General features: G+C 42.6%; 2 protein-coding genes across 5 annotated transcripts; both read right to left on the bottom strand.

Moving 5' to 3' along the window:
• Positions 1 to 12,103: 12,103 nt before the first annotated feature.
• si:dkey-21e13.3 (uncharacterized protein LOC100150043 homolog) lies at positions 12,104 to 16,769 on the bottom strand. Its single transcript, XM_046377492.1, has 5 exons — positions 16,146 to 16,769; positions 14,216 to 14,323; positions 13,390 to 13,512; positions 13,119 to 13,244; positions 12,104 to 13,005 (listed from the first exon to the last, which is right to left on the bottom strand). Exons 1-5 carry the CDS (start codon positions 16,237 to 16,239, stop codon positions 12,533 to 12,535), a joined length of 924 nt encoding a protein of 307 aa, XP_046233448.1. The 5' UTR covers positions 16,240 to 16,769; the 3' UTR covers positions 12,104 to 12,532.
• Positions 16,770 to 17,022: 253 nt separating this feature from the next.
• On the bottom strand, positions 17,023 to 21,233 carry si:ch73-127m5.2 (uncharacterized protein LOC561202 homolog). 4 transcript variants are annotated; one of them, XM_046377923.1, is made up of 5 exons: positions 21,077 to 21,233; positions 19,151 to 19,805; positions 18,664 to 18,864; positions 18,420 to 18,549; positions 17,023 to 18,331 (listed from the first exon to the last, which is right to left on the bottom strand). In XM_046377923.1, exons 2-5 carry the CDS (start codon positions 19,542 to 19,544, stop codon positions 17,860 to 17,862), a joined length of 1,197 nt encoding a protein of 398 aa, XP_046233879.1. In that variant the 5' UTR covers positions 19,545 to 19,805; positions 21,077 to 21,233; the 3' UTR covers positions 17,023 to 17,859. The 4 variants fall into 4 exon arrangements, with proteins under 4 accessions (XP_046233879.1, XP_046233882.1, XP_046233883.1 ...); XM_046377926.1 differs by having other exon boundaries at positions 21,043 to 21,196; XM_046377927.1 differs by lacking the exon at positions 21,077 to 21,233 and adding an exon at positions 20,529 to 21,036.
• Between the last annotated feature and the right edge of the window lie 1,421 nt (positions 21,234 to 22,654).

The following is a 22,654-nucleotide window of genomic DNA, read 5'->3' on the forward strand; positions in this document are numbered from 1 at the left end:
CATAAGCTCTACATCCTTGGTGTTTGGCTCATCACACTGTAATACCATGGACGCTGGTGACAGACTTGTGTTTGGCCCATTCATTCAAGCTCGGTCTCATTTCCCCGGGCTTCACATGGAAGTTTTGGCAAATCCCTTAGTGTGTCATCCAGACGCATACAGATGAGATGCCCCTCCAATGCAAACACATTCACATCAGTATAAGATGAGCAGAGCAGCCGCACAGTGTGATGTATAGTTTGAAGACCTGGGATGAAAATATTTCCGCTATTAACCACAACCTCATGTGGACTTTGATGCTCTTTGTTACTTCTCATGACCTCCTAAAGGCCCTGTGCCAGAAAACCATCTGGGAATGAATGCTGGCCAATCACAGCACAGCAGTACCAGCCAATCACTGGTGACACTGGGCCCAAGCACCTGCACTGCTGCAGAGCTGCTTTTGTCATTATGAGAATTAATTTCCTTTTAGAGAAAAGTCTCACAATCTGCTTTACTGTTTATGGTTTGATATACAGCATATGGCTTAATGAGATGGTTACTTTATTTGATGTGAAGCCAGTAATATTTATGATTTACTGTAACTCTCACAATAAAAAGGTTAATAGTGTGGCATAACGAGTTTTTACATTTCATTACTCCCCTTCATTCACACCGCACAAACACATGCACAACTTATTTTGATCAACAAATGAATCACACCAGCACATCCATCACACTCTCACCCTGATCCTGGGAAATACAGAAGCTCACACACACACACACACACTCGTCTGTGGATACACACAGAACAAGGTCACTTTGGGCATCTGTGTGAGCAGCAGCGTTCAGTGTTTGGACTGGAAGCTGCACGTGATGCCACTTCAAACAACACACCACACCAAACAATTGTCATTTCTCTGTCGAGTCTGTGGCCATTTTTATCCACTCACTTTGTTGTTGTGTTGGTCGAGGACAAACTGGAGCAGCGAACAACAGTTTACTCTCTTTGTTTACTTGAGGATACTGAAAATTGCTCTCTATAAACACACTTTGCAATCATGTTCGAGTTGATTGGGCTCTCCAGTAAAACAAAACTGATGCACTCAGACTCCCTTTTACAATTTCCAGGAGCATATTGTATTTGGGAAAGGTGTTATCAAGGTATATCAACATACGGTGCATATGCACAGTTGTGAGATGGAGTTGGAAAAATTAAGAGAGGGGAAGAAATAGATAAAAAGACAGAAGAGAAAATGAGAAATAGGAATTAATCATTGTAACTGGTGGGCATATCTATAGAGAATGTCATGCAAACACATTCACACATGCTAATGCTTGCGCTTGTAGTCCCGCGCCCCCACTGTGGTGCAAGCTATCTGTCATTCTTTGAGGGAAAACACATTGATAAACATCTCCATCTGACTGCCTCAGTCTAAATGGGAGTTGGCTCAGAGGGACAGAACACTGGCTTAACCAAATATGTTATTTGGCAAACTCCAGCAGCCTATAATCCCCTCTAGGCACAAACACAAGTGTCATAACCTGCAGACAAAACACGGCAGGAAAGCCAATTTAATACAAATGAAGTTCCTGCAAGGTACCTTTCAAGAAAGCACAGCTGCTTGATTTATCAGGAATAGATTTAGATCTTTTATAACCTCTTTTGGCATTTTTGTATCTTTCTGTTGCTGATTTACTGCCCACTGATTTGAAATACAGATCTGTTCATCTAATCATCTTCATCATGTACATTTCACATAACACAGGATTGATATCTAAAGTCCAAAGCCATTTTATTAGTTAATGTTATCCATGGTTTTGTAGAATCGTAAAATATCAAAGTTCTTTTCTGCTGATAGTAAGGAGAAATTATTTCACAAGGCAGCAAGGAAGGAGCACCTTAAAGTGAAGCCAATCACTGGTGACAGAGGAAGTGATCTGATCACTTCCTCTCAAGCTGCAGATCTTTAGGCACTAATGTACTCAGCTGTCCCCTCAGCTGGAAAAAAAATGTTTCCATCTTGCCCAAGATGCTTGAGACAGCAGACATTTTTTTAAAGAACAAATTTTGCCCTGTTGTAAAATCGCTTCTTGAAAAAAATGTCCAGAGGTAACACATACTTCCTACCTCCACAACCTGAAGCAAACATCTGCAGAATTACAAACCATTATCACAGAGCAGAACCTTTTCTGCCACTTTTGCACCATCATCTCATTTCTAATTGTGTCAGAAAAAGTCATTGCTCAAGGGAAAAATTTCATTTTCAACAAATCAACGGGCAACTCTTGTCTTAGGCAGTATTCCTTTGTGTCAATCAGATTTTCCCAACAGGATTTTTCTCCTTTTAGGGTTGGGCTTTTTTAAGCCTCACTTTATCTGTGGTTGTGTTTCTTTGTGTCATGGCACAAATGTGTTTTGGAACTGAAATTCTCTTTTTCAAACCTGACTTCTTGGATCAGGCAAAGAAAACCAGCTCTGAAAATCTTGGTATTCATGCCTTCTCTACCAAGTCATCAAGTTTTTACTTTTGCCAAACAGGATGTAAAACTTCATTTCAATATGTCTAGCTATTGTAGTTCAAGGGGCAGAGTGTCTTACATCTGATTAAAGCAGAAATGCACTCCCCAAATTCAAGGTCAAACCTCATCCCGACAATTAAAATTCACTTTACAACCACTGACAGCAATGGTAATGACCACATGAGAAGGGAGGCTCCTTAATTAGCAGAAATATTCCTCTCATGTTCCCCTCGTTTCAGGAGACATGGGGCCTCTCTTCATTTGCACTGTGACGGCTGTGTTGCAGGGGGTGTCCCTGCCGGCTGGAGATGACGGCTGCAGTGAGGCAGTGGAGTGACTGACGACTCCGAGATAGTCGGCCTGTCAGACAGAGTGATGGCTGGGAGACACTCGCTGACAGATCAGGCGAGACGAGAAGAAATAAAAGGAGAGGAGGGGAGGACGAGAAGGGAAGCCTGGCAGCTTTGTCTTTCAATATGGGGAGATATGGGAGGTGGGGACAGCAGGAAAAACAAATTCAGAAGAGCTCGGGTGTTGCTTGTGTATGAACAGAAAGCACCAATACTTGTTGATGATGTTTTCAAGAGGGATTGGAGACTGAAATGTGCTTCAACAGGCTCCATTAAGCCTGTGTCCATCCGGTGTCGTTCAGTGATATCAAAGATTGTCTGCAGCCGGTGTGAAAGCTCTCACCCTGGGCAGACATAATGAACAGCTTAATCAGACAAGCCTGCAATCAGTTGAGTATCTTAATTAGGCTAGGAAGGGTTGCTGTCTGGCCTCAACCAGCCACATCATTTTGACTTGGAGAGATGTATTAATGACACACCTTGTTCATAGGCTTGAACAAAGATGGGTTCCTCCTTAATATTAAGGAATAAAATTTGCACATATATGCATGGTGCCCAGCAAGTTTTTTTCCCCTCTTATCCAGGATTTACCAGATGGATTTGTACAAACCTTTGGTCAACATGTATAACTGAGTGAAATATTGAGCTATTGGATGGATTGCTGTGAAATTTGGTGTGAAGATTCTTGTTCCCCTCAGGAGGATTTGTAACTGTGGTGAACCATTAATATTTAATCTGGCACAATCAGGTAACCTGCAAACTCCATATATTCCCATCAGCCTCAGCTGTACTCTTGGGGTCAATATTACTAGTGCTTAACTCGTAAATGCTTGAATGCCAGCATGCTAAACCAAGATGGTGGTAAAGAACATACTTGAAAAAACCTCAACATTTTAGTGTTGCGTTTGTTTGCATGTTAGCATTTAGCTGTAAAATCCTGAGTGCCTGAAAACAGCCTCACAATCGCATGCATTGGTTGGTTTTAATGGTTGACAATTCTCTTAATTTTGGATATAATAATGTGCCAGTGCATGAGCGCGGCCTTATCGCCCTTCAGGTCATAAGTATAACACTGCATAATACTGATATTGTAATCACCGTCATGTGCATTTAATTTAATTTCTCCATTTATGTTCTGTGCCGTTTTTTCACCTCCGCTCTTCCAAAGCTAATTGTCCAATTTGGCCGAAGCTATATTTGAACCTCGCACTGTGGAAAAGTTAAATAAATTTGCATATTCTTAGCAGCAGCAGCGCAGTCAATCATCCCAGTGTCAGGCAAAGTGCTTCTCCAGAGGTCACATGTGGGTTTTCACTCGCAGGTTCACCTCCTCCAGGCCTTAACACATCTAGGACGAGGAGCAGCACTGAGACACACATTAGCATAAACCCTCTTCTCTCACTTCCTTCGTCTGCCCTTCACACAGTCACTGCATGACAAGTCCCGTTTCCTCCATGTTGAGACTAATTGGCTTGCTTCAGAGCTACTACTTTTACAACTATTCTACTTCTCTTTGAAAGTTCGGAAGATTTTGTTTTGTTTAAGAGCCTTTAGCTTGAGCTCCAAAGCGGCGGGTTGTAGGTACCCGGGAAGCCTTGTGGCTAAAACAGACGTGCCTCAGCTCAGGTGTGTGCATCTTGCCATCAGCTTTTTGTTCCAACATTGTTTGTTTGTTCCAACCAAACAAAGTGATAGTCGTGCTCTCCAATGCCGTTCAGCAGAATGACAGCAACACATAATGCACCGTAAACCCACAAGCTGAGGGAAACGGAGTCGAGACTTTTGCTGAAACAGACGCAGACAGCAGAAAAAAAGAGAAAGGATAAAACTGTAAAAGTAGAGAAAACAGAAGACGTTCAAAGACCCCTGATGGTTTTTTTGTAAGTGAGCTCTTTATTTTCACACCTGTCTAGGTCCTTTTTTCTTTTTTTTCTGTTTGCGTGCGACTCATCTTACATTCTGCCTTTTTGTCTTCCAGTTTCAGTCTGTTACCGTCTCTTGATAGCAAGCCTCCCACACACACACACACAGCCATTTTGATCACTGATTAAAAGAACGTCCCAGAGGTCTCAGCCATAATCAGCTCTTAAAACTATTCATTAGATCTACAGTTCAGGGCTCACTAACCTCACTGCACATGGACTAACACACACACACACGTACCTGGAATGACACACACACACACACCACTTGTGATCATAACAGCAGCTAATTTTTCAATTCTGGATAATGAACAAATGTAATACAGAAATCATACAACTCCAGGATTAATTTTGTCCTAATCAGTCTCAAGATTTACACTCCAAGTCTGAAATACACAATCAAATATGAAGGATTTTGATTGGTTCTCCCTCCATCTGTGCGTCACTGTTCCCTCCTCTAATTGGCTTCCTGGTGTTTCCTCCCACGGTGATAATCTCCAATCAGCCATCTGCCGTGTCATCTCTGTGCGCCGCCGCTCTGCCCTTCCCTCCTTCCCCTCTCTGTGTTCCCACATCCCCCCGCCGATAATGTCAAGATGCAATATTCCCTCAAAACAGCCATCAAACAAAACGCTGTGTGCGTAAAGTCAGTCCACAATTAGTCGCACCCTGTCCTCTCTTACTACATAACTGTGAAGTGTGTGTATGTGTGTAAAAGGCCCTGCTGTGATGGACGTAATAGGCCGGGACAGATGGCCTCCTCTCCCACCAACCCATGACTACACACACACACACACACACACACACACACGCCTGAAGCAGAGCCTCAGTGTTCGGTCGTGGTTGTTGTTGCCGCCTGTTCCAGTGCTAGCCTTATTCTGTCGCTCAGAGCAGCAGGAGAGAGCTACATCTGTGCCGCGTTCGCTTGTGATGTCAGTACAGAAATAGAAGTGACGGAGCCGAACCGACCATTCAGCTCTCTGACATCCCTCGGTAAAAATAAGCTGTCTGGGATGTGGTGGGCTCTTTGGTGTTTGGCGTCGAGTTCAACATCTGCTTGTCATAACGTGGCACAGCATCACACAGTGACAGGGCAACCACAGGTGCGTTAGCTGAGACTGGATGAAATTTCATCTGACTGTTTCCACTGTTGTCATTACGACCAGTCGAGTTCCATTTCATTTCTCTGATCGTTAGAAAACCGGTTGTCTTCTGTTCAAAATTTTGGCATCTGAGTTGCTCCATGTGCTGAAATCCAAAAGTTTCAAGCAGACTGTCTAATTTGTTAAGATACATTTATTTGCAAGGCCTTCATCAGGCAATTTGAGATAATGAGAAGCCGCCTTAAAAAGGAATGACTAAGTCTTCATTCATTCACGCATTACATTTCCAATGTGAAACACAAAGAAATAAATTCCCAACATCAGTATCCTGAGTTAGAAAAGCAAAACACTCCAGAGGAGCTATTCTGGGCCTCAGGACACCACCCAGTGGACCCCAGAGGCAGTGGGAAGAATTCATTTAAATAAAAGTAAAATGGCAAATCAAAATGCAAAAGACCAGATTTGAATATCACGCCAGTCACGTTGTCATGCCTGTTAGCTACGTTCCTTCAGATGCAGTGGACCCATTTTTAAAAACAAAACAAAAAAAGTCATGCGGGAGACAACCTTGTGCCAGTAAAAGCCCCCAAAGTGTATGGTGAGGTAATATGACCCAGAATACGAACAAATTTGGCTTCACAATGGCTGGCAGTGACACTGAGCCCAAAGCACAGTATGTTGAGTGTGGGGAGATCCCGTCTCAGCCCACTTAATTTCTTTTGTCATGTTATCATAATCCATCAGAATAAATATGAGGTCTCACAAAATTCCAATGAGCGTGTGGCAGTACTGGTTCCCTAGACATCAGCTGACCCAAGAACCAGTTCCCAACCACATTAATTAAAAAATACTGGGGAACCCAAATATTTTCTTTTTCTTCTCAGTAAAAACATGCATCTTCAATATTAAAACTGAAACATTCTTCCTCCTTTTACCTCCCTCTAAAATTTCCCCAAATGAAATGAACAAACTGAGAGACATTTTAAAGGGGATTCAGTGAAGATAAAGAAAGGAAATCTGCAGGCAGCAGGGTCTTGTAAGGTCTCTTGCACAAATGGCACTAAAACAGCAGGTAAGCTAGTTCAAAGTGATTTTGAGTGATTGGTTACTCTAACTGGGCTCAAGAACACCCAGTGTGTCTTCAGTCAGAAAGAACAAAACACAGCAAAGAAATCTCTACAGGCCCAAGACAGAGCAGAGTTTCTGACTGACAAAGTTTGTAAGGTTAAGGTGTGCAGTTTCACAAGGAAACATCAGACTGACGCGGGCGAGCCATTTCCCACCTCTCTTAAGCCTTCAAGAAAAGGCGTCGTCACACCCTGATTGGCCGACTGGACTGTAAACCAAGCTGCTTCCCATCATCAGGAGTTTCCACACCCTGTGCAACAGGTGATCTGAATAACACTGCAATCAGCTCAGAGGGATTTTGAGATTCAGCTAAAATAGAACAGGGAAATAAAAATTAAAATAAAAATAGAAAGGGCAAGTACCAAAGAATGGGACAACAACAAGCAAACACCTTATCGTAGTACGCATGTATGAATCAAATTTGGTTGCATCAAATTAAATAGATCCTTATAGATGAATCCAACACACACAGTCAAAAAGGCATATCCTCAGCAGGTAAAGTTTGTATATGAACCATGCTTATAGAAAACAGAGAAATTCAAGCTTATACAAATGACAAATTAACAACCAGTGCTAGACAAAATGTAGAGATACAATAGACATCAGGTCTTCTAAACTTCATGCAGTGTCGATGCATGCGTATGTAAATGGACACAATCAGTAGATTGGTTGCAGGCTTACAGCCACTCCCTATTTAAGATGGCTTCTCAGGCTCACACACCATTTGCCTGTTGAAGGCAAAGCAAGCAAGAAGGCAGCAGACATGCGTTGCTTATTTTTTTGTTTCATTTCACTAAAAGAAAAGAAATCCAAGTTGCCAGTTAAAAACATCTTGGAAAATAAAATCCAAGGCCAATACTAGACTGGCTAAAACTGCAATATTGACAGGAAAACAACAAGTGAATCGTGACAGATTTATTTTGACAGAAACCAGCCAACAACATCATGATGTTGCAGTTCTTCATCAGGGTTTAGTGCTGCTGTTGAGGCAGTCACAGACTCCAGAGCTACAGAAGGCTGTGGTAGTGATGTTGTTGGTGCAGCACGTGGACTGAGTTCACCTGTTAACACTAACACTGATTAACACTTTGTTTAAAATTAAAAGAGACCACACTTCTACAAATGGCATCATACTCCTCCATTGAAGATTCAAACAGCATTTTCTACTATGAGAACTGAATAAGGAGAGATCAGCTGGCAGTCTGTAACAATATTTATTGAGGTTAGCAACACACTTTGGCAATGAGACTCAATCAGTGTGAAGTGTTTTCATTAAGTGGAGGCCCATATGAAGGCGGGTGATATGACAGGATTTTAGATGCTGGTGGTTGATGGAGACTTTCAGTTTAATCTCTCGGAACTTCCTGTAAGCCACAGCGGAGTCTGAAAGAGAGAGTGACAGAATTCAAAAGATATTTCGAGATCACCATCTAAGGAGTCGGCGCGCAGAGTGATTGTTGGTCGCAAAAGGCGACTTCAGAATGTAGGGGCTTTGACAGGGTGGGAAAGCAGAGGATGATGATGAAAATTGGAACAGGATGAAATGGCAGAAATTCGCCCACAGAGTAACAAAGGTAGAAAGCGAGAAAAAAGACTTTCTGACTTCTTGAAAGTCAGTGCTTGATCTGAACAGACCAGAATACCACGTAGCTTAAAGATATTTGTTTTTTACACGTGGGAATTTTGCCGCTCTTGCTCCAGCTGCACAGAAGTCACAGCTGATGGAGACAGGTTTCCACAGACATTATTTATTCTGATTCTGTCCACAGGCTTTTGCAGACAGACATCAGTGTCTTTTGCAGAGGAAGGCTTTTTCCCCATTTTACTTTAATTTATTCAGCCGTGTCACACAAATGCATAATTCTTTCAGGACCAGGGAGTCGATCTGATTGAACCAGGCAGTGTTTGTATCAGCCCATCTACTCTATGCTTGCGTCACTTGTGTGAAAATGCCATAAAAGCATCTTGCTTAATGGACCCATGAGACTTTTGATGTCACTTTGATGCCCTGGCTGTGGGTTTGAACTCTTCTTACAAGCTCTTTTCTCTGAGGTCGAGGCCACTGCTGTCCCCCAGCAAGAAGGGCACACAATACAGTCGAGTAGATCTGTCCAAAAACTCACTTCCACTCGACAGAGGTATCGATTGCTCGGTGCTAATCCTGAATCTCTGATGATGAAAGTTGCCATTGACCTGCCACTGAGGTCCGTGAGTAAGAATCTGGTCAGGTGGTTGTTGGAGACACACAGAATCAGGGCTCCGTCATCTGATCTGCTTGACGATCAATCTTAAAAGACAAGAAGCAACCCCCTGAGAAAGGATCTATCAAAGTGATTGCATTAGTTGTCTGATGAAATGAAACACCTCCTGCATGTTCTGTGTGTGTGTGTGTGTGTACTGTGTGTACTGTGTGCAGATGTTGTGTCTATGAAAGTGTCTGCAGATGTTGTTTGTCTGTCTGTGAAATGATGGGATTATATTCTAACTTTGTTATATCATGTGGTTTGTTTGTGTGTCCATATCAAATGAGAAAGTGTGTGTGTTGTGAGTCAATGAGGTGGATCGTTGTTTCTAGCTGAAAGATGCTACGGGCTAAGAATAACGAAGACCACAATAGGGAAATGACGAAAGCAGTAATTAGAATCTCAGCGCCACGAAGTCCTAAAGCAATTACACGGAGTTGTTTCTGCAGAAAACAACGAGAGGATTAAAGTTTAAATGACTCATTTGCAAAGACAAGCAATAAAACAGTCTTCAGCCATGTTATCTGGTTTTGAGGGCATATAATGCAAAGTTCATCATGCATCATTAATAAGTCTTATATTAAAAGTAATATATGTGTGCCCCTGCCTCTCCTATTACAGAGTGGAAGTGGAGCTATTGATTAAACACTTCATGCGTCTGACGCATCACATGTTTACGACAGCTACAAAAGAAAAATATTGTTTCTTGATAGCAGTGTGATCTTAAATAACAGACTTTCTGAAATGTATACTTTTGTAAAGGAACCAATTAAAAAAAAAAGTCAATCTCGTTATTTCATGTCACTTAGAAATTGTGCAATTGAGTTAGAAATTGTGCATATTTTCAAATACTTGGGCATTATATTGTATGCTGTATACCAAAATATACTATATAGACAAAAGTATAAGACAGCTTTGTAGAGCTAACAGCTTCCACTCTTCTGAGAAGGCTTTACGCAAGACTTTGGAGTGTTGCTGTGGGAATTTGTGCCCATTCATGCAGTAGAGCATTTGTGAGGTCACACACTGATGTTGGACCAAAAGGCCTGGCTCACAATCTCCGTTCCAGTTCATCCCAAAGGTGTTGGATGGGGTTGAGGTCAGGACTCTGTGTGGGCCAGTCAAGTTCTTCCACACCAAACTCATCCAACCATGTCTTTATGGAGCTTTGCTTTGTGCACTGGGCCACAGTCATGCTGGAATAGAAAAGGGCCTTCAACAAATACATAGTAAAATTATAGTGTTGAGAAGAGTTGTTGCTTATTGGTGGAGTTTGTTGAAGAGGAATTTAAATCAACTGGACATTGTACTCCTGTTTACTTCACCTTGAACACTGGATTGTATCACTTCATCAGATCATTACATCTGCCCAGAGTATATTAGATGAATGTGGTTTCTCATACATTTGGTTGGATTAGGGGTGTGACAGGTTATAAGTGGCATTATGAACTCCAGAGATTGTTTTTAAATTTAAGAGAGACTTTTTAAGTTTGAAAAGAAAGGATCCACTTAGTGAAAACAGGCTCTTTGTAATTTCTGAGTTTCTAATAACAGAATTCTTAAGACAATAGGAGAATACAAAGGTCTGGAAATGAATAAAAAGACTTTGTAATTTATGTAATGACAACTGCCTGGGGATGAATATCATGTTTTGTTTGAGTGTAAAAGCACAAGCATTGCTGAGAACAAAGTACCTGCCAGAATTCTTTGTAAATCAACCGTTTGTGCTTAAACTTACATTAATTATCGCAGACTAATAAACCAAGGACAGCATGTTAAGTAGGTGCATTTCTGAGTAACATTCTGCCTCATTTTAAATGTGTGGTCTAGAACAAATTAAAAAAAAAAAAGATCTGGACCTCTGCAGGTGCTGCTGATGACAGCAGATTAAATCCACTCCGCCCCAACCTTTCAGTTCTGTCTTAACAAGTCTGAGCTTCTCGCCTCTGGTTAACAGTTTCAGCCTCAACACACCGAATGTCTTTTCTTTCTGACGCTTTTCATGTGAAAACATTTTTGGTCTGATTTACTCAGACACTGCAGCACCAATTATCTCAGTGAAAATGTTGATGGCTGAACTGTCTCTAAAACTCTTTTCTTAGGCTTTTGCTCCAAGGTAACATTTAACACCAAATTCTCCACCAGAGGCCAATCAAGTTAGTCAAGAACAGGTGTGTGTGTGTGTGCCTCTTGTCTACCAGTAAATAATTCCAAAGCCTCATCTCTATCACATCAAATATTTAAGTGGCTCCCAGAGTAATAAAGTTAGGATTGATTAGAGGACGTGCCCCTGCGTTTGGACGCCTGGAGCTGAATGGAACCAATAAGAGAGGTAATTAGAGGAAGCGAAATGAGAAAAAGACTGAGAGGAGTGATGTGTCTATCTTTGTGTTAGCACTTGTATTTAACAGAAGCACAGTCAAAGGGCTAATGTTAACGCTCAGTTAAACTTAAGAACTATCACAAATTGCTTTCATATCAGCAGAGGGATGTTAACCAGTTAAATGGACGTAAATATATGAGAATATCCACCTTAGATGTGCACTCGGACAGCTTGTAGTTATTAGACTCCATGCATGTGTGTATGCATGCGTACAAAGTCTCAAACTGGCTCCCTCTTTATTTAATACTGCCCTGTGGAAAGACTTTAAAGGTTTCTACAAAGCACATGCACGCCATCTAGTGTTAACACATTCACACACATTGAAAGTTAAGATTTTTTTATTATTGCAAATAATTAAAGATGAAGGGTGAAACTGAGAGAACCATGATCAAAAATAAGAAACCTTAACTGTAGAAAAGAATATCATTGGTATTAGTGCCAAGGAAAGAAATCCACATTATTTCAAGCACTTGTGAGCACATAAGCAGCAACAATGTCATCATAATTTTTAAGGTTTTCATCCTTACATATATACTTTCTGTTGATTTCTAGCATTGTCCTTATGCTTGATACAATTGTACAAAAGACACAGACTACTCTGTGGCACTGCATCCCATAATTGCAGAATTGCTGAAATAAGCAGCAACCGACTGTTTTTTGGGAAGAAACAGTGTTTTTAAAACTTACAAAGCGAGCGAAGGAATTCCCACAAAAATAACAAAAATTAAAAAAGAAAACATGAGAGATCTCTGCAGTTTGAACACGTCCAGATTTAGTGTTAAAGTATTACCCTGGTTTGGTTTGTACTGATATTTGGTGGTGTACTTCCAGAGTTTGTAGAACCCCCTTTAGTTTTGTTTGCAAGTTAGATCAGGCTGCCATGTTTGCCATATTAAAGCTGTCAGAGGAACGTGTGGAACATGCGAGTCTTCAGACTTTTGGTGCGGGGAACATTCCTCATAGAGAACTTGATCACATTGTACAGATTTGAACAGCTTCCCAAGCTGGAGAAGGGGAACCAGCGAGCAATCCGTTTGTTCCCGTGAAGGCTCCAGAAAGAGGAGGAGCAGCGCTGGAACACCTCGATGTTCACCGCGTATTGACCAGGTGCCCACTGAGAGATGCACACCAGAGTCACAGAGGAGGCAAAGCCACAGGTGTGAGGAGAGACGCCGTGAAAAACAGACTCCCCCTGCCTCACGGACGCCCCCCTCTCCCACACCATGCCAGCCTCTTCTGCCACTCCCATCCCACTGAGATTACAGAGGGCCAGAAGACACACCTCCTCCAGGGCCTCCTCATCAGGAAAACGGAGCAGGATGGCAACAAGCCGAGGAACCGCACCTCTACGCAGCAACAGCTCCTGCAGCTTAGCTGAAGCAACAGTGACATATAAAATACTCGTTTAGTGTGCAGCATTTGAAAACATCTGCGCTATCAAATGTATTGGTATTATTAGCATAAGTATAGTGATTTACTTCACTCACAGCTGTCATAAGTCATGCGTGAGATGGCTCTTGCAGCATGAAGGAGCAGCTCTTGGTCTGTACTGGTCAGCACAGACAGCAGAGCCGTAACTAAGCCTGCATCACCAAAACCTTTACGGACCACAGCTGACAGGAAACAAAAAAACACAAGGAATCAGTGGAAAACTACAAAATAAAGATCTTGCAGATTTTCAGATCAGCCAACAGAGTGATCTCATACACTGCATTAATAAATAGAAAATGAAGCGATGGACCAACGTGGATGGCTTACACTCCTTGGCAAGTTCGGCCACTAGTTTTGCGGTCAGCAGTGTGAGGGGCCCTCTGTGCCTCAGAGACAGGGCCAGAATCGGCAGGATCCCACTGATCACTACCTGCTCAGCAGCGCCCTTGTCTGGACACAAGTGGAATAACACATGTAAACACAACACGTAAATGCACAATGAACGTAAGATGCCAAAGAAAACTTTGGCTTGAAAGATGACAATGCATTAAGTATATGAAGCTGTAGTATATATATATATATATATATATTTTAATCGACACATGCTCCTTTAATCAGGAGAATAATTGTGATGAACTGAATCTCTTCCAACCTTTCTTAATACATGAATCATGACTGACTCTCCTTCACCTCCTCTGCCTCTCCATCTATCCCCCTGTTGCTCTCTCGCTTGGAGACACAAATACAGCTTAACGTCTGCTGAGGACTTACAACTGTCAGGCACCTGATCCCTTCACCGCCTCTCAAGCCCCAGCTCCTCATCCCTCACTGGGGAGATTTATTTATTGCTATGTTTTATTGTCCAAAATGTGGAGCTGAGTGGGAGGCATAATGTCTTGAGGTACACTTATATGGAAACACATAAATATGTAAATTGCATGTGGCTGCAGGACTGTTTGCATGTTGCAGTTCAAATCACATGAAAAGAAAGACATACTGCAACACAAATATAACCCTGAAACCCATCTTTATACCATGAAATCAACAGCATGTGGTGATGTGTTTTTGAATGCTGTCAAGCAGATGGTGTCATAGCTGAAAATGCGTTCGAGAAGAAAGATATCAAAGAGTGAAAGAGTGTGAAGGAACTCACTCCTCTCCTCAATGTTGATCAGCACTGTATTCAGATGTGGTTTAAGTTCATCCTCAATCAGTTCCAAACCGAGGACTCTGATGGCACCTAACGCATTGTTCAGGTTGTCTGTGGGAAGAAGTGGGAAAATGGATGCAATGAGTCACAAAATAGGGAACTAATAAAAGGACAGCAGGTGTGAATGCTGTACGGGGGTGTAGGAAGTACAAATGTCATTACAGATGAGAGAGAGAAGAGTTGGTTACAAACAAAGTGGCATGAAAACGTGCAAATAAGAAAATGCTGGGTTCATAAAAGCAGTTAAGAATAATGAAATATGACTGTGTTAAACTTTATTCCTACAGATCCTACTTGCAAAGCATCCAGAAGTCAGCTCTTTTCTTGAGCTTTTCTTGAGGCTAAATGCTGATGTTAGCATGCTAACATGCTTACAGCTAACATGTTGAGGTTTGGTCGTAAACTAAAGTATTGGACAAATTAGGATTCTGACCTGAGGTTGAAAAGCTCTAAATGAAAAGTTCGACTCTCCAAAGACATCACAGTTCATCCCAAGAGGTACAAGGATATTTGGACAAATTTTCATGGCAATGCATCTAATGATTTTTGAGACACTGAGATCATCTAGTCAGTCGGTTTGATCCTCTTGGGATCATGAATTTCTACATAAAATTTTATATCAGTAAATTTGTGAAGTTACTTCATTTTGGACCAGATAGACAGACTGTACTTACCAACTGTAAACCATATCAGTAAGGTACTACTTTGACCATTAAGTGTGTGATCCGGATATAACTGTCTTGTACTTGACTTTGGCTCTCACTCCACTGAATGAATTGACGACTCTAGCAGATTTGAATGCAGACGTGTTTAAGACACAGTTGCTGCCCACAACAGCTTCATACTGCTGATTTGATCATCTGCACTGCAAGTGCTTTGGTCAAGGACACTTTATCAGTAGATGGAACTTGGCTGGCCAGATTTTCCCAGCTGATATGTACAAACATAAAACCCTTCAGTCCCCACATAATTCTTTTGAGTGGTCCTACAGTTAACTTATACAGAGGCCTATAGTGATTAGAAGCAGTGATCACTGCATTTTCAGTAGTTGTTAAGCAAACACCAGACAATTTACTGAAAACAAAGCATGTGGAGGCACATTATTGGCTTAAAGGACTATAGCAGTTGTTTCAGTTCTATCCCATTTGCTACAAATAATCATAACAATTTGCAAACAGTACTGCTGCTTGACAATCGTTGGTGTTGTTCCAACTCTTTCCAGCAGCTCTTGCCTTCCATTCATTTCCATATGATATGAAAATCAATTACCTGACTCTTGAACCTCACTTTAATTGTGAAATCCATTCAAGGGAAAAGCAAATGTGGTGCAATCAACCTGTACTTAACCTGCATAAGCACACAATACTCATGTGAAATGAATACAGCACTGAGGTTTGATTGATTTTTCATATTGCACAGACATGAACAGCAAACAACAGCTGCAAGAAACATGGAAAAATACACTGACAAAAGTAAAACTGGTAGCGATGCATTTGAGGATGTGCAGTAAAAACCTTGGTGAATTTAGGTGTTGTACTGGCGGCGTCCTTTAAGAATGAATCACTGAAAGATAACAGTTAAATCTCTTCACTAGCTCTGAAAATGTGTGTGTGTGTGTGTGTGTGTGTGTGAAACCCATTTTCTCCCCTTTAAAAACTACTGAAATGCTCTCGTACCTGACAGTCAGCCCTCAGTCTGTCTAATTGAGCGGCTCAGTGGCCAGCAGTGTTAAAGTGTGGTTGCACCAGTAGATCCCATGCGTGAAAGTGAAGCATTACTGAAAGAAAGCTACAACCGCATTTACGCCTAACGTCAACATCACGATCCAACATCTGATGATCTGAACCATCAGTCATGACTCTGTTCCACTCACCGTGTGGTGTGCAGGGTTGCAGTCGACTGGATCTGTGTTTGTCCCGATGGGGACGTGAGTAAGTGTACATAAGTGGTACATTGGGGTGTCCCATTCTGCTACGTCCTACTGTTTCTGGACAGCCTATGGAAGTCTTCTCAGGTTGATGTCTTCATGCACTTTTCCCATCCCATGTTGTTTTCCTTTTGCTTTTTATCTTGTCAGATTTCTTTCTTTTAGAGTCTTTGGATTCCCTGGCCGTGGCTTTGAGGGAACCTGATTCAACCTTCTCTACATCTCACCTCAGCCTCTCTGCTGCTCTCCCCTCTCATCTTGCACTTTCATCTTGTGCAGAGGGAAACTGTTGTCTTTGTTTCGTACACGTCCAACTCGTTTGTTTTTCTTCCACAGCAGCTGTCTCTCTCTGTTCCCTCTCAGGGTTAATACTGAGCAAATCCTCACCAAAGCTGTTCTCTCTCCTCTCCCTTCGTGTGTGTGTGTGTGTGTGTGGTTTAAGGTATTAACACTTGGCTGACACGGCTGTGTGTATTCTTGCCAGCCTAAATCTCCCACAATGCCTTTCACCTTCTAGAAAATCCAGAACAACAGACAGGTGACAATCTGGTATCCGTTTTAGTATACAAGTGTACTATTGGATGGCAGTCTTCAAACTGATGTTTTACAAGACCAATCGCGGTCATCACATTAAGTTTAATGGCTGGAAATGATCTACCTGTCGCAGTTTAGGACGTGGATTTTTTTTTTAATAAAACAAATTCCTTAACATTTCTTCTGTCCAAGACTCTGAAATTAAACAAATGAAATATGAATATATTTGTTTTTACTCGGTAATCAATAATAGCACATCTTGCTATCACAAGACAATAACAGAATCAAATTATGAAAAGTAAATCTTTATATTTTACTAAGCAAACTTTTCAACAATCTAGTACAGAACTGGAAATCCAAACAATAAATACATCAGGGAAACAGAAGACATAGTACCACCAGGAAAAATATAATCCAGACCTCTGATATTATCTGCTGTACATCATGAGCAGATTTACATTTACATCAGTGGGGATTTTTGTCTGTTCACTGAAAACACAGCATAAAAAAATAAAATATAACTTGGACACAGACTAAGTATATAAAAAATCTGCTACCAAAGAAACAGAGGATTCACTTAAAGGGATACTTTGACTTTTTGGGAAACGTCTTGATTTGCTTTCTCACCAAAACACAAAAGATTCATACTTTAAACACTGTAACTGTAGGAAAAGGCTGCCAAGGCTCTCCCTAAAGGTAACGGATTTGTACAGCCACAACCTGTTCTGAGCCTTCTCAGGCTGACATCTTCATGCACTTTAACAACCAAAGTGTAAAAACAGATTAAACAGCTGAATTATGTTACCTTTGGAGACGGCCATGCTAGCTGTCCCTCCGCCTCATTTCCAGTCTTCATGCTAAGCTAAGCTAACAAGCTTCTCACCCCAGCTACATATTTAATGCACAGATGTGAGTGGCATCAATCTTTTTATCTCAGCAAGAAAGCTAACCTCTGTATTTTCCAAATGTTGACCTAGTCCTTTAAGTTGGACACATTGATGCTGAGCTCACCATAACTGTGAGTACTTCAACCCTGCTCAGCTTGTGCAGACTTTGTGTCCCATTGCTGAGTGTCCCCTTGAATAGGACTTTAATTGGTTCTTTAGACTCATGTCATGTGACAGTGTCAAACAGTTCCAGCTGCGTTGAGACCACTGGAAACGGTCTCATATCCTACAGAAACCAGGGTAAGGACGTTACTCTCCACATCATCTTGCTTGCCCTGCTCTGCACGGGTTTCCACAGGACCAGCAGCTCCAGTTTCCTGCCTCATATTCTTCCTGGCCCTGCCTCGCCCCTTGCCTTTTGAAATGACCTTCTCTTGCTCATCGACGCCTCCAGACACCTTGTGAGACTTCTCGTTGTCAGTTAATCGCGTTTTGCGGTGCCGCCTGCGGATACGCCGCATCGGCGGACCAGAGTCAGATGGATCTGAGGCCGCTGCACCAGACAAGATCCGAATCTGTTGTTCAATTACCATAATGATCATGTCCAGCGCAACGTCAAGCATTCCCAGACCCAGGCCATGAGTGACGTTGTCAAATGCACCGCTGTTGGCCGGGTCCTTGAAACATTTTCTCATATCCTCAAGGTGGTTCCTGAGAGAAGAGGAGAGACTGTTATTACCCTTATCCAAGGTTTCTTATGAAAACAAGCTTAAAGGTTGTGTTCACATATAGTATGTACTTAGTTTCAATGATTTTGGACCAGTGTTGAACTGTATTTATCTCAGGGATGAGCTGTTTGGCCATGTTGCCGTAGTCAATGTAGTCATGGGCAAAGTCCTTCATGTCCTCACACAATGCTCCGGTGTCACCTACGCAAATACACAAATTAAAACACAGTTTTGTCTCTTGCAAGTTAAAAAATTCTCTCTTCCAAGACACAAATTTCAAACATTCGGCCACTTTCACACACATCATCCTGTCACCTTCTGTGAGTTTGGAGAAAGACGAGGATACAGATGTGGTGGTGCTTGGCGTGAGGCCGAGGACACCGAGTGACTCCAGAAGGGTTTTCTTGCTGGCTGGGCCTCTGCTGACCCGAGTGTAGGCTGCCAAGGAACGCAGGGACATCTTCTCCGGGGCCTGCAGGCGCCGTTTAATCTCATCATACGAGATGAGATACTTTCCTAAAATAAGATGCAACAAGGAGAATCAGCACAGCAGTACTGGGATTCAGTGTTACTTTTATCAAATCTGAAAATCAAATTTGCTTCTTATTACTATTAAGATTCAACTTTCAACAATTTCAAGTGGTGAGGCCGTCTTAAATAACGGAAGAAATCAAATTAGAAATAAAAAGGGAGGATATGAGAGATTCAAGGCTGGTATTTCACCAACTTGGAACAAGTGATCAAAACCCCAGCGCTTACGCAGATCGATGAAGGCGTAATCTTCAAACGACTGGGCACTTACGAGCCTTAGATCCTTTCATGTTGGGATCCAGGAGTGACGAAACTTCAGCAAAAGGCATCTGGGCTGTCTTCTGTGAATTTATGCTCAAGTCTGGTGTCAGGTCCTGGTTCTGGGACATATCCTCAGTGTGAAGTGGAGCAGAAATCTGCATCTGGGGCTGAATATGAGGCTGCATGCTGTGCATTTCCACCTGACTCTGGTCTAGCGGAGCCTGGCCTTGTGCTTGGGGGAGGATCAGTGTGTTTTCAGATAAACCCTGTAGCCCCATGCTCCCTTCTGAAGCACTACCTGTTTGCTCTGAAGACACCTGAAAGATACCCATGACCGGTTTTACTACTGTGAAAACCATGTTCCCCTGGGCATCCAGACCCACCACTCTAGTAGATGGGTCCATGTCTTCACATAAGTTTTACCTTTCCAGCACAGAGAGGAGGCTCAAGAGGCTTAATTATCCTTAGAGGCCCATGTAGTGTTAGAGAATACCCCTCTGTTCAGTGCTCTTAGGGTCAAAGTGATCTGACAAAAGGGGAACTTAAGACGACTCTTTCTAAAGTCAGGGTAAAACCTCCCAAGTTAAAACTGAAAATATTCTTTCTTTGCACAGTTTCCCAAAGCCAAGAATCACTCATGGCAGCACCACAGAACAAGCTTCATTCTGAAAGGAAAGCAGTGAAAAAGAAAAATTAGTACAAAACTTTGCAACTAACAGTCAAAGGATTTGGGGTCACTTGAAAGCTAGAATTCTTACTGAATGCCTTAAAGTCAACAGGAAACTATCCACTGACTACACTAACTGTACTGAAGCCTGGCTGCAATCCCATTTCTACCAAATTAACATTTAACTGGTTGAAAAACCAAACTGAGGGTCTTTGAAGCATTGATAATAATTGGGGGAAACTGAATAAATAATAACAAAAGTAACAAAAAAAATGTCTTCTGCCTACACTTTGTGTTTAGACACTTTAGGGGAATTCACTTAACTGTCAGAACACCAGGATCTGACAGTAAACAGACACTGTCGTTGTGCATTAAGTTGAAGGGTATGAGTGAAACCTGAGGGGGGAAATGAATATTGTTCAAAGTACTGAGCCTACCAAACTGTGGGTTTGTGTGGAAAGGTCAGGCCCTTAAAAAGACTCAAGCAGGCGTTGGTCGTCCAAAGTCCAAAGGCGCAGCAGCTCAGCGACTTGTTCAACACAACTTTGACAGTTTTATTTGTACTGATCTGAGCGCGTCGTGGCGCAAAAGCCATCCAGACGCACGACGCACAGCTTCACAACAACAGCAAAGGAAAGCAAAGCCTGATGAACGTTAAGCAAGTTCTAAAGTCGATTTGTGTGTCAACAGTCGCCGCTGCTGCATGTCTGCTGGCCGTCACCTGCTGCAGCTCCGCGGGAACAGACCTGACAGGATGTTCATCAGCTCACACAGCTGCACGGTGTCTGTCAGTGTCCACAAAACCAGCTCAACTCACGTCAGCTTTTTAAAGCGTGGGGAATACGTGCAGCGCACACGAGAGCGTGATAAAACGTGTTGAGTCTCGCGCTCTGTGCGTCAGTTGACATCCTCTGATGTGCAACCTACTAACTTTTCAAAATGAAACCAAACACGAGCGTCCCTACCCTGTTCTCTGTTTTATGAGCATTTAATTGCCACAGCGGTAGATCCTGACCTGTGGGCAAACACAGCAAAGACATGAACTTTTCAGCTACCAAATAACGATGCAAATTTGATCAACAGCGCTGCATTGAACTATAATTTATCATGGCTGCCAGGAGCGACTGTTGCTCGGTTTTTCTGAGAACCAGGCCTGAAGCGTTACGCAAAACGGACACAAAACTGAAGCGGGTGACCTCGGTTCTGGACGGGACAGACCAAATTTAACCGCTAACCTTGGATGCAACCAGTGACGGCTGTCCCACTCACCGAATTGCAGTCTGATTTTTTTTTTCTTAAAAGGACACTGATCCTAGAACGGTCCGCGTCGAAGTCAACGACATTTTTTCTCCTTCTCTGCTGCTGCTTCGGCGGGTTGCAAATCAGCTGTACGTGCACTACCGCCTGAGAGCTGCAATCCCTCTGCTCATTGGTCAATTGACACATCAATCACAAAAGGTTTGGTTTCTGATTGGACAGGAGCGCTGTCAGTAGAACAAAGGAGGCGGTATTTCCGACTCAAGCTTATCCACATACAATGAGATGAAATCTTGTTCTTATTTTGTTTTTGTTTTGTCTCGCAGGTGTTGTCGGTCATAAATCAAAAAGTATATCAGTTGAGATTTTTCAATATGACAGACTATGACAGAAGACAAGATACTCCTTCAATAGTCCCATAACTGGGAGATTACAGTGTTACAGCAGCTACAAGGATACAGAGGGTGAAGAGCATGCAAAGCAGGGTGTGCATTTAAAAAGAATAAATACACAGGAAACAAACAAGCAACTGTACACAGTACAGGAAGACTATTTACACTAGAGTTCCTCAGGTTATGGTTAATTGTTGCACAGGTCTTGTTTCAGGATCTAAGTAGTAAATACTAATCCCTTTAGCAGTGTTTTACATGAGTAAGATTATTGCACAGTTATTATTACACATGTATTACTGCACAGGTCTGGCGTGACCATTTTGTCCCATTATTGCACATGTGTTATTGTCCAGTTAACACATTCATCAGCTTAAAACGTCCAGGCTATCAGCTGTGCTTGTTGTGGAGTCTGACAGCAGTGGGCAGGAAGGGTCGACCAGAGTCAGAGTGTCCAGCAGGGGGTGGAGGGGGGTCTCCAGCATGGACAACAGCTTGGCTATTGTCCTCCTGTCACCCACCTCGTCCACTGAGTCCAGGGAGCAGCCAGGACTGAGCCAGCCCTCCTCACCAGTCTGTCAAGCCTCTTTTTGTCCCAGGCAGAGATACTACCTGCCCAGCAGACCACACCATGAAAGATGGCTGATGCCACCACAGAGTCCTGAGCAGGAAGAGTCTGCTCTGGCCCTTTTCGTACAGGGCGTCTGTGTTGTCAGTCCAGTCCAGGTACTTGTAGGAGGTGACTCTCCCGATGTCTATTCCCTGGATGTTCACTGGTGTGGATGAAGTGTGTTGGCGCCTGCTGAAGTCCACCACCAGCTCCTTGGTTTTACCAACGTTGATCTGGAGGCGGTTCCCCAGTCCACGAATTCCTGTATGAGTTCTCTGTACTCCTCTCTGTATTCTCGGTCGTCTCCGTCCATGAGGAGGCGATCAGAGTCATCTGAGAACTTCTGCAGGTGGCAGGTTGGAGTGTTGTACCTAAAATCAGAAGTGTAGAGAGTGAATATAAAGGGAACTGTTCCCTGTGGTGCACCTGTGCTACAGAGAAGCATGTCAGACTCGCCGCTCTACGTCCTCACATACTGTGGCCTGTTCATCAGGCAGTCCACAGTCCAGGCACTGAGGTGGTGGTCTACTCCCGCCTGCTCCAGCTTATCTCCCAGCAGGGCAGGCTGTGTGGTGTTGAAGGCACTTGTTT

Source organism: Scatophagus argus, chromosome 21 (assembly GCF_020382885.2).
Source record: "Scatophagus argus isolate fScaArg1 chromosome 21, fScaArg1.pri, whole genome shotgun sequence".
Classification (NCBI taxonomy): Eukaryota; Metazoa; Chordata; class Actinopteri; family Scatophagidae; genus Scatophagus; species Scatophagus argus.

Coding starts and splice junctions, on each gene's coding strand:
- si:dkey-21e13.3 (XM_046377492.1), bottom strand. CDS start 16,239: ATGGGACACCCCAATGTACCACTTATGTACACTTACTCACGTCCCCAT. Junction 14,324..16,145: donor GCAACCCTGCACACCACACG/GTGAGTGGAACA, acceptor TTCTTCCCACAG/ACAACCTGAACAATGCGTTA. Junction 13,245..13,389: donor GGCCGAACTTGCCAAGGAGT/GTAAGCCATCCA, acceptor GTTTCCTGTCAG/CTGTGGTCCGTAAAGGTTTT.
- si:ch73-127m5.2 (XM_046377923.1), bottom strand. CDS start 19,544: ATGGACCCATCTACTAGAGTGGTGGGTCTGGATGCCCAGGGGAACATG. Junction 18,550..18,663: donor TTTCTCCAAACTCACAGAAG/GTGACAGGATGA, acceptor GTATTTGCGTAG/GTGACACCGGAGCATTGTGT. Junction 18,332..18,419: donor TCCAAAATCATTGAAACTAA/GTACATACTATA, acceptor CTCTTCTCTCAG/GAACCACCTTGAGGATATGA.